Source organism: Diabrotica undecimpunctata, chromosome 9 (genome assembly GCF_040954645.1).
Source record: "Diabrotica undecimpunctata isolate CICGRU chromosome 9, icDiaUnde3, whole genome shotgun sequence".
NCBI lineage: Eukaryota > Metazoa > Arthropoda > Insecta > Coleoptera > Chrysomelidae > Diabrotica > Diabrotica undecimpunctata.
This window is the reverse complement of record NC_092811.1, coordinates 132661867-132674369: the sequence shown is the minus strand read 5'-3', so window position 1 is coordinate 132674369 and position 12503 is coordinate 132661867. Positions and strand designations below refer to the sequence as shown.

At 32.7% G+C, this 12503-nt stretch overlaps 1 protein-coding gene across 2 annotated transcripts in view; it reads left to right on the top strand.

The window, feature by feature from the left end:
* The window catches only part of LOC140451495 (inactive dipeptidyl peptidase 10), a 348523-nt gene that overhangs the window by 320698 nt on the left and 15322 nt on the right, over positions 1-12503 (top strand). For both annotated transcript variants that reach the window (XM_072545332.1, XM_072545331.1), the window contains 2 exons: positions 2263-2549; positions 5663-5834. In XM_072545332.1, the coding sequence (XP_072401433.1) occupies positions 2263-2549; positions 5663-5834 (459 nt within the window). The remainder of the gene's footprint in view (positions 1-2262; positions 2550-5662; positions 5835-12503) is intronic.

Here is a 12503-nt window from a genome sequence, read left to right as displayed (position 1 = left end):
AAAGCGTTTGACATAGTTCATCATGGTAAACTTATACATGCATTAAAACACATACACCTAGATCGTAAAGATATTTAATTTAATCAAAAATCTATACTGCTATCAAACAGCGGTCGTAAGAGTGGAAGATAGTGATACAAATCAAATGGAAATTCAAAGAGGGGTCAGACCAGGATGTGTGTTGTCGCCACAATTATTTCATGTGTACTCTCAATATTGCATGATGCACTATGGGAAAGAACTGAAGGTGTAAGGATTGGAGGGAAGATCATTAATAACATAAGATTTGGAAACGATACCGCAATCATGGCAGAAAATATAGAAAATTTTCAAATTCTTATAGAAATTATTAACAGAGAAAGCAAAAAGATGTGACTAACAACGAAGGTAGATAAAACCAAATACATGGTGATCTCGAAAACCCCTGTTGACAATATACATCTGACATTTTAGGGTAAACCGTTAGAGAGGGTCGACAAGTATAAATACCACGGAGCAATTATAAACTCACAGTTAGATCAAGATGAGGAGATAAAGGTCAGAATTTAAATAGCTCGAAAAGGATTTATAAAATTCAATTCAATGTTTACAAATAAGAAATTGAGTATGGTTATCAGATTGAGGTTCATCAAATGTTTTGTATGGTCGCAACTGCTATATGCAGTAGAAGCTTGGACTGTGAAAGCCCAATTCGTAAAAAAATTTGAAACATTCGAAATGTGACTATAAAGGCGTATTCTAAAGATTTCTTGGACTGCAAAAGTTTCAAACGAAGGAGTTTACACGTAAAGAAAGAAGAAATCTCGGCTGAGGATTATCAGAGATTGGACTAACCTCAGTGTTAAACAGATATTTCACGTTACAAAGGGTAGGGAAGCGTTTAAAGAAATGATCGCCAATCTTGGTTAGAAAACGGCACAATAAGAAGAAGTTTCAGTCATTAAATTGTTAATGAACAAAACAGACTAATAACTTTAGTCAATCGTTATCAAGGTATGTTGGAATATTGGCTATTTGAATTAATTCAAATTTACCTGAGTTTGCACTGTGCGAGGACACAGAGTTGTTAATACTGTGATACTAGTTATGCAGATGTGTTGCCAAAACTCTCAGGCACGTGTTGATACTAGACTGCCGATATACGTGTCATCATAATCAGAGCCGTATTCAACACTGTGTAGATGTAGTTAATTTAATTTCACTAATAATCAGATACGTACAGGTGAATACAAAATAATATATTATATTATAAATTAGATTTAACTAAAAGATAAAAACAAGAGCAAGTTTCATTTGCATGTAAACAATAACAAGAATTGCTTACATAAAAATGTTTTCTTATCTATATCATGCATTCCCCTTAAGGATGTTATATTGTTTGAAATTTTTCGCACTATTACCTAATTTTCATCCTCATCTTTTTTATCATCGCTATTACTATCATCGATATCACTGCCAAGTGTCACATTTATTACCACAGGATCAATATCGGTTATTAATCCGTCAATAATCCAAAATTCTTGCTCTTCCTTAATAGCAAGTTTACAATAGTTTTTCCAATTGTCCACAGTTACTACACCAAATGCATTTCCTGTTATTTGTTCCATTGCGGCGCTCTTAAACTCTGTGTTGCATGAGGCTATATGTATTTTGACTTTACTCGATACCTTTTTAATTGGATTCAATTGGTTTCAACAAACGCAGCTCTGGCTGGAGTTACTGAGAGGTCCTTTCATTATTTGGAAACATCATCGTCCGACATTCACACAAGTTTCATCCAAATAAACGACGGTGTAACCTTAGCAACAAATTTTTTTTATCTCACGCAAATACTGATTCCTCAGCGATAATTTCAAAAAATTCGGCCGTTCCATCATGGTCCTTTACTTCTCGCTTTTTGTGGACTTTACTTCTAGTCTTAGTCTGTGTCTAATCATTTTCTTTAAAAGAGTTTTAATTTATCATATGTTCTACAAATTGGCATCGATTTAACGTTCAATGGGTAATGCGGAGATGTTTGGATGTTAAACTAAACATGTACGTCTGGTTCATAGATTACAACTAGGCTTGCGATAAAGTCCATCACAAACTGCTAATTGCTAATTTTTAAATATAAATTACATTTAAAATAACGCGAATTTTGTAATCCGTTACTGCATGAAAGTCCTATAACTGCAGTAGATAAACCTTCAAGAAAATTGTTTCCTAATTAGTTCTTAATTCAAAAACAAAACAATAATACAAAGCTGTTTCTCTTTGTAGGTGAGTCCTCGTCTGGACGACTCCAATGCCTCATACTACGTCCTTCACTGCGAAGGACCAGGGCTTCCATTAGCTGCTGCGCACAACGCCAGCACGCACAAACTCCTCAAAATCCTTTACGACAGTCGGGCCTCGAAGTGGCCTCTGTTGGAGAAGTTAGCCATGCCCAAGAAGAAATCTTTAGAGGTGCCTTTGCCGCAGGGCAGCAGAGCGCAAGTACAGCTCCTGTTGCCGCCTTCATGGAGAGAGGAACTCAGGGATGCCGCCTATCCAGTGCTAGTTGAAGTGTAAGTAACGTTTTTTTTTTCCTATTTTATGACACCTGTAAATATTTTTCCTTAGTATTACGGTTTGCTATAATATCGGCTATTAAAAAAGTTATAGAATATAAAATGTCAAATAAATTATGTTATAAGATCAGTATTTGATTCCTGTAAAGAAAAATGTTGAATTACGTCAGGATTCGGTTCCTATTGATCATTACTAGAGAGCAGAATATATACAAAGTGATTTTTGCTCATTTTAAACAAAATTGCATATTTAAACTGAACACGATTTATATTTTAAAATAAATGATATTAAAATATTTGCGTAACGAGTCGTAGATACCTACCTGGTTTGAAGGGTCTAATTGTTTTGTCAGTTTCCATCAAACATTTGTTTAAAGCAAACGTTTAATCGTGTTTTGTATGACGGAGTAATTGAGCAAATTAAAGTTTTTTTAACCGATAACAAGTTTTCGTAATTGTCGATGAAAGTACAGATGCGTGTGGTCGGTAAATGGTGCATCTTATAATCGGCGCCTTAAAAGAGGATGAATCAGGAAAACCATATTCAATGGCTGCAAAACAACTGGAGAAAACTAATAATATATTTGTAAGCTGTTCTATCCAGCAAACACCTTCTGCTTTCTTTTTGCCAAAGAGATAAAAAGTAATAATATTTTTATCAGATATCGCTCCGTATATGTTAGGCTGGCGAGATGTTTTTTCGAGTTTGTTTTATGGAATGGAATCTTAGACCTCGAATGCGACATCAATGAAAAAACTGGAATCATTCGAGCTGTGGGTGTATAGAAGAATTCTGAAAATATCGTGGACTGAACACGTCACAAACAAAGAGGTTCTGAGAATAATGAATAAAGGAATAGAAATTTTAAATACAATTAAAACAAGAAAATTGGAATATCTCGGACATATTACACGTGGAGAGAAATACACCTTGCTCCAACTGATTATGCAGAGAAAGATCCAAGGAAAGAGAAGCATATGGAGGCATAGAATGTCATGGCTGCGCAACCTGAGAGAGTGGTACGAATGTACATCAAATGAACTTTTCAGAGCAGCCGTCTCAAAAGTTCGAATAGCTATGATGATTGCCGACCTCCGCCGCGGAGATGGCACTTGAAGAATAAGAAGAATATGATAAAGTAAGGTAGGACAACATTTGAAACTATTTTATGCAAATATGGTACGTCACTTTTCTTCTAAATTGCCTAAACAGAGCTATCAGAAGTTCTTAGAAGTGAATATGATTTAGTCAATAAATTAATTTTAAATGTTAAAAAATAATATTTGAAGGCATCTTTACGTGTGCAAATATATAAAGAAAAATTATCAGGTGTTAGCTTGTCTTCATACAGAACATGGATTAAAGCATCAATTTTCTGCCCAAATCATTTTGATGTTATAAAAGACGTGTGTTAGATATTCAAAGTAGCTCACAGTGTGTAACTGAAGATCTTACAACTTAAAAATTGCCTTTTGCCATTAGTACATGTAGAACGAACTGTTTCTGTGTCAAAACATATTTTAGTAATACAAGGCAAAAGTTTTTAGTAAAAAATTTGGAAAAATATTTAATTATAAATTCATAGTATAATGTTTTAGTTTCTTATATATAATATCAGTTTTTGTGTGTCATTTCATTTGTTTTTATGTGAAACATAATTATATATGAAACCTTCTTCTTCTTCTTCCTCATTTATAAATAGGCTTAATGCCTGTTTTACTTCGGTTTTTAGCCTTAATATTTATATTTAATATATTGTTATTTTTGACTATTTTTAATATGAATTTGTATCTTTAGGCAAATTTAGAAAAAAAAAATCGGTTGCCTGTAAAGTCGGTTTTACGGGCGAAGAGTTTACGTGACAACGTCTTTTTCTCGGTAGAATATTTATTGATATGATTATTATTAAATTGCACAATAGAAACAAGGAATTGCAGCTATAAACTCAGTTTCTCAACTTTTGTGTCAATCTAACAATTAATCAATCAATCATAGTTTACGATAATGAAATATTAGTGTACAATTATTTACCTTTATTGTTGTAGTTGTTGTAAATGACGAATCTACTCACGAATTGAAGACAAATCTCACGATCTCACGATTAAGGTCTTACATCTTACGATTTTTAAATTTTTTTTAAATTTCAAGTGTTTCTAATAAAATGCATGGGAGGAAATCAGCTTTTTTTAGATTGTCACCTTGAAATATCCATAAATTGACTGTATTTTTGTATCAAAGTGGGCTACTCCAATTAACTCAATTAATATACACAAAATAATATAAACAAAGCTTAAAAGGTTCTTTATGCTTTGAAAGTGGTTTATAAACAACTGAATTGTAATGTATATTTTACCGCCTTTAATAAATATGAAGTATAGACTAAATTTTGTGTAAAGAACAAACATTCAACAGACCTAATAGTAAAAACATATTGATTTAAGTGTGAATTTGAGATAATGTGCTGACAAAATGTTAAATCCTAAAAAAACAAAATTATGTTTTTATGTATATTCATTATACTTAATACTCTTGGGTAAAATACCTCATATCATATATGTCTTTAGACACAGTTAATAAGAATATTTACAATCATTGCTCAATATTAAATGGATAAATCCATAGCAATATTATAAAAGAATATAGGTCCCTAGGTAATTTCCTAAAATTATATCTGATACTGGTGGTTCCCCCTAAAATAGGACACTGTAAGCACTCCACATTTTCACTACAGACACAGCTGACGATACTTTCAACGATTTTCAACTTTAGCGATTCAACGCGCCTAATTCTCTAGTGCCGCGCGCAGCGGACCGATCATGTTTGAGTGGGAGAGAGACGCAAGGCATTCGCCGGTCCGGCGGGCCTCTCTCTCGTTCGGTGACTCACTGTAACAGACGTGAGCGGGCGTTACACTTTTTCTTAAATGACTCCGAGCCACAACCTAATTTAAGACGTTGTCACGTCAAAAATAGCTGCATATTAAACATGTACACATGATTCCTCGTCTTCTTGCAAGAGATAAACGTGCAGGAGGCTGTTATTGTTAAAATGATGTGTCAATCGATCAAAACAAAATTAATTATTATTCACTATACTAGTTTCTTTTCAGTAATGGTAGGCCAGGCAGCAAATCAGTGACGGAGGAGTTCCAAGTGGATTGGGGAACTTATATGTCTAGTCACTGTGATGTAGTTTACATTAAACTAGATGTTAGAGGTGCCAGAGGTCAAACCGACCGCTCGATATACCATCAACTTGGTGGTGTGGAAGTCCAGGATCAGGTAAGTACTACAATAAATGGTTTAATTGGGTTTAGGATGAAAATATTAAAGTTTCTAGTGGTTATGGAGGTTTTTAAGCAAAAAAAAACAAAGAATTAAACTTGACCATTTAATTAACTATTTTTGACAGTGACAATATTTTATGTTACTTTCAATAATTGACCAAAACTTTTGTTAAATTCAATAACAATAACAAAGCTAAAATAATAAAATATTGTAGATGACCACTATACAGGGTGGCGCACCGAAAACGAAACAGATGCATTTACTGGCAGATGATTCCTTTTAAAAAAAAACGCTCGGACCCGTCGATTTTGTTTTCGAGGGGGACACAAAATTGGCATAAAATCACATTAACATTTGCAGCCCCCTAAGCGGGGGTGGCACCATCCCTAAAATCTTAAATGGAAAGGGGGGTCGAATGATCCATCATTTAAAAGGTCTTTCAACTCCCTTTACAATGATGTAAAATTCATGTACTTCAATTCAGTAGTTTTGGAGATTTATTGATTTAAAGTTTAAATACATCATCGTAAGAGGAGATCAATACATAGCAGCAAAGTTGTTAAAAAATAAAGAATGAACTGACCTGTCAGCCGAGTAAATGTTAAAAATGACCACCACTACTTTCCATGCAATAATAAAGATTTTGCTGAAAACGTTGCCGGACCTTTTGCAATATTTGAGGAGTAATTTGATGGCACTCATTCACAATTTTTTGTCGTAAATCTTCTAAGGATGTTGGCTGAGTAGCATAGATTTTGCTTTTTAAGCAACCCCACAAAAAGAAATCCAAAGGTGATAAATCTGGCGATCTTGGGGGCCATTCAACGGCACCTCTTCTACCAATCCATTGACCTGGAAAGGTCTGATCTAAATAATGCCGAACTCTTAATGCGTAATGTGGTGGGGCACCATCCTGTTGGAACATCAACATATTCTCAACGTATCGACCATCATTCTGATTTTCAATTATATCTGTTAGCGCAGGATCTATGGCATTTTGCAGTAATTCCAAATACATTTCACCAGTCAAATTTCCAGGTAAGAAAAAAGGACCAACCAAATGATCGCCAAAAATGCCAGCCCAAACATTTAATTTTTGTGGCTGTTATGTGTGTACCTCATGGTAAATTCTGGGATTAGAGTCCGACCAATATCGACAATTATGACGATTTACTTCGCCATTTAAAAAAAAGGAACATTCGTCGGAAAAGCAAATGTTAAATAAAAATTGTTCATCGTTTGTAATTCGTTCACTCATAACTTCACAAAATTCTAATCGCTTATCAAAATCGTCTTCATTAAGTTCTTGTACAAGGTGAATTTTATACGGGTGAAAATTATGGGCCTTTAGAATCCGTTGGATAGTACGTCGACTAACACCACACGAAGTTTGCAATTTGCGGGTACTTAATGTAGGATCTACAATAACTTGCCCTAAAACCCCCACTTCTGTTGCTTCGTTCCTTATAGGATTTTCAATATTACGTTTTTTATTGGCGACTGATCCAGTTTCCCGAAATTTAGCTACAAGTTCTAGAACATATTTTCGGTGCACATTATTGTTCTCATGTCGCTCATTAAAAATTTGTGCTGTTCTATTAGCGCACTGATTATTTCCGAAAAATATTTCAATAATTTCAACCCTTTCTGCCGTGGAATATACCATGGTTAATTTATGTATAAAGCAAAATATGATATTTTAACAACAAAGATTGGTCAAATCAATCGCAAACTAATGTACTATTTCCTATTTAAATTAAGTACGTGGCATTCTCTACTTATCTTTCTTTAAGAAACAACTTTTTTTGTCACAAAGAACACTTCAATTGCTATTTTTATTATTAATAAACCATGGGCGTAGTAAATAAAAGCATTTACTTATCAAGAAAATGCTTTTACTCAAATTTCTTGTGAAAGAAGTACAAACTAATTTGATGTACCTATTAAAGTCTACTTTAAACTTTAAATCAATAAATCTCCAAAACTACTGAATTGAATACATGAATTTTACATCATTATAAAGGGAGTTGAAAGACCTTTCAAATAATGGATCATTCGACCCCCCTTTTCATTTAAGATTTTAGGGATGATGCCACCTCCGCTTAAGGGGCTGCAAATGTTAAAGTGATTTAATGCCAATTTTGTGTCCCCCTCGAAAACAAAATCGACGGGTCCGAGCGTTTTTTCAAAAAAGGAATCATCTGCCAGTAAATGCCTCTGTTTTGTTTTCGGTGCGCCACACTGTATAGTTATTATAATACATACTTCATAGGTCTATGAGTAAAAGTGGTGCCAATTATAAAATTGTAAAAATCCTATGAAAATTCCTAGAAACATACATATCACACTCTGTAATGGATAATATGCTGTAAAGTATCAAGGAAGAATGGTATACGACCCCCTTCCCATATCAGTTGGCCCAACATTAGATTGATAAAAAAATTAAATTTTAGAGAACAAAAATAAAAGCGCAGCGTAAATTGTAGAAGTTTAAATATATCGAACAACATTTTTGAATCTCTTAATTATTGATTAAACAGAATGATAATAAATTAAAAAAACTCATAGAATATGTAATATGAACAAAAAATATTTGAAAGTTTACCACTAAGTTAAATTTGACTTTTCTCTTCAGACAGTCGGGGTGGAAAGCTTCATTTTTCCTGCGAATGACGCGACTCCTACTGCCTCCAACACACATTTCAAATCTGGACTCATCTCACTATTGTATTGAATCCCTGAATCCCATTGCGACTGAGTCCAATATTTTTGCTCTTTTATTCATCTTAGTCTATTTTTCTTTTGTTGTAATGTTAAAAGTGGCTTTTCGTTAAACTAAAATAAAATGAAATTTATTAAAAACTATTCGTACTAATTTTTTCAACTAGAAAACTGACTTTGTAAGTACCAAATCTTTATTTGTGGGCCTTTCGGTGACATGTTGATTTAGAAACGTGTCTTCCAATAACGCCACTCCATAAAACGCTTAACTCCATATAATTTGCTCGTCGATTTTTCACTATAATGCTTCTTAATGCCCTTCGATCTGGTTATTTTATTTTTTCGTACATTTCTAGGTTTTTCGACGACCGAACCTGTAGTTTTGTATCTTCTGACTATATTTCTTACACTATAGTGTAACATATGCAACATATTCGCCATTTCCGAATTAGATTTTCCAGAAAGAAAAAATCTAATGATATGAACAAATTTTCTCAACGATAACTTTACCTCGACCCATTGTACAATCCACAAACCGCGAAAAACTTTACAATACTACAAAATACATTTGACATTAACTGACAATATCATTGTTTTGATGTGATTTTTCTATAGCTACCTCTGGATTTAACGTAATTATGAAAAATCAACGTATGTTGACATAAAGTGATTTTTTTTATTCTTGAAAATAAATAAAAAACCATAAGGGTAATGTTTTTAATAAATATTAATAACAATGTCATATTAATTAATATGGGAACTGGGAAAAATTTGTGTTATTAGTGTTTATCGTTCGCCATCAGGAGAAGTTCAGAGTTTTCTGTGTAAATTACATAATATATTGGAGCTATGCAGTAAGTCATATCATGATATTTATATTTGTGGGGATCTAAACATTGATTATCTTGTCATGTCTAATAATAAGCAATCTTTTAACGAGTTTTTAGTAAGTTATAATCTGAGAGTCACATCTGAGGCTCCTACAAGAGTTTTCGTAGATAAAGTAGGTAAAACATCATCTACAAAATTGGATTACATATTGACAAATATCGAACCACATCTTTATAAATCAAATGTGTTCGAGGGTCACTTCAGTGACCATAAAGTATTTTCACTTAGTGTAAATTTGCAAGCCAATAAAGTATCGAAAAAAGATAAAAACCCCATTAGTTACAGGGATATGTCAGATGAAAATATGCTGATGTTTAAAGCAGGAATTTCTTCTGCAGTTTTTGATGAAGTTTATTCACAATTGAATGCTGAATATGCCACAAATTCATTTGTTAGCATTTTAGATTACAATCTAAATTTATATTGTCCAATAAAAACACGGTATAAAGCACACAAAACAAATAAGGCTACATGGGTAACAAATGAGGTAAGACACGCTAGTGAAAAACTAAAAAATCTACACTGGATAGCAAAAAATATAGGGAGTCTCGAGTCTCAAGATACCTATAAACAGGCAAAAACAGAATATAATTCTCTATTAATAAATACTAAAAAAAACTTTCATAGTGACTTCATTAATCAATCTCACAATATACCAAAAACAATTTGGAATTTAGTAAACAGTGAAACTGGTAGGCAAAAGAACAGGTCTGATATTATTCTACATTATGATAATAAAATTATTACCAAGTCTTGGGATATTGCTAATTCGTTTGCACTACCTTCTTCTTGTACTACCTCAAAAATGTGTAACAAAACATTTTTCTTTTTACCCGTAACTCCAATTGAAATAAAAAATATAATCGATCAACTAAAAAATAAGCCTAGTACTGGTATTGATAACATATCTGTAAAAATAATAAAACTGATAAGTGATCATATATCGATTCCTTTAACCCATTTAGTTAATCTCTCAATAACAACCAGCCAATTTCCATCCATATTTAAAATGGCAAAAGTTATTCCAATCTTCAAAAAGAATGACCCTCATGATATTTCTAATTATATAGACCAGTATCTGTCCTTAGCATAATTTCAAAAGTAATAGAGAAGGTTTTATACAACAGAATGTTAAATTTTATAGAAGAATACAATTTATTAACTCCAAGCCAACACGGCTTTAGATCAAAAAAGTCAACACTCACGGCTGTATGCAGCTTGTTTGAGCGTATTTATGATGAATTAGATAGTAGAAACCACGTGGCAGGACTATTTTTTGATCTATCACGTGCTTTTGACTGCTTAGACATAACATTTATTCGCAATAAATTATATAACGTTGGTTTTAGAGGGATATTTCTAGAATGGATAATCAATTTCTTAAGTAACAGGAAGAGTGTTGTTAAGATGAAAGAATCAAGCTCAGAACCATACACGACAAATAAAGGAGTACCACAGGGATCCGTGCTGGGACCATTATTATTCCTAATTTTTATTAATGACCTACCAGATCACATAAGGGCACTTATAATATCAATGTTTGCTGATGATACCTCGTTAATAGTCTCTGCACGTACACTGGAGGAATTAAAAATGACAATGAAGACTGTTGTTGACTGCTTTATACGCTGGTGTAATACCAACAGACTAATATTAAACATTGACAAGACGCAAATTCTTTATTTTCATTCATACAACTCATCTAAATATGACTATATCTTAACCATCCACGATAGAAACAATATGTTATCTTCCACTCACTCTACAAAGTTTTTGGGTGTATTCATTGATTGTAATCTCAAATGGTCAGAGCAAGTGAACTCAGTGAACATGAAATTGAATAAAGCTTTTTATGCTATATCTAGAATTAAAAACACACTACCCATTTCGGCATTAATGAACGTTTATTATAGCCTTGCTTACAGCCACATGTGCTACAATGTAATTTTGTGGGGGAACTCAGTAGATAGTAACAAGGTGTTCATTAACCAAAAAAAAATTATCCGTAAAATTTTTAATTTGGATTATCAACAGTCTTGTAAACCAGTTTTTATTAAACAGCAAATTTTAACTTTCTACTGCCTATATATCTATAAATGTTTACTTTATGTCAAAGAGGAAATCAATACATTTCCAGTAAATTCAGACAATCACTACTACAATACAAGAAGTGCTGAATCTTTACGAGTTCCTAAACACAGAACATCCAAATTTCAAAATTGCTTCAGATATATAGGACTGACCTTATACAATCATTTGCCAAAAACTGTGAAAGAAATACCACTTATCTCTAAATTTAAAAAAAATGTTAAAGATTTACTCTTAAGAAAAGCATATTATTCTATAAATGAATATCTTGAGGACAAACTGCAATAACTTCATATTTACTTGTAAAAATGTTATTTTATATATTTTTATGTTTTGTCAATTTTTTTTACACTGTGAATATTGTATTATACACATTAATGTTTTTTATACCAAATTCTGTAGTGACGTATCCTATACATTTATTTTGAATGTCTTAAAGGATCAATAAAGATGACTATGACTATGACTATGACTATAAAAACATGCACAGTATAATTTGTTTATGGTAATCGACTTAAACTGCAAATTCCATAGGTGGGCCAACTAATATGAGAAGGGGCTTATATAATTATCTAATTAGCTACAGAAACAGGACAAGAGAAGTAACACCATGAGGTGTTGGGCTTCCACCGCTTTGACTCAACAAAGACAGATATTTTATTTCATTTTTAATACAAACTTCTAACGTGTTTACAATTAAGATAGGTCGCGGCTTGTGGGCTCCCATATCGTCGGTCAGCAATTTGTTTTGAATTATTTGTTGATTGAAAATAGAATGCTCTTAAATGTACGTCTCCAAGGTCGATTAACACTACCAATAGCATGAAAAATTTGTCGCATTAAAATTTTTTTTATAATTTTTGATAATAGAGATATCGAGATTATTTTTTTACGAAAATATTAAAAAAAGATGAAGCTATTTCGCAATGTATTAGCTATTTCTAATAAATTCCAAAGGGTGTT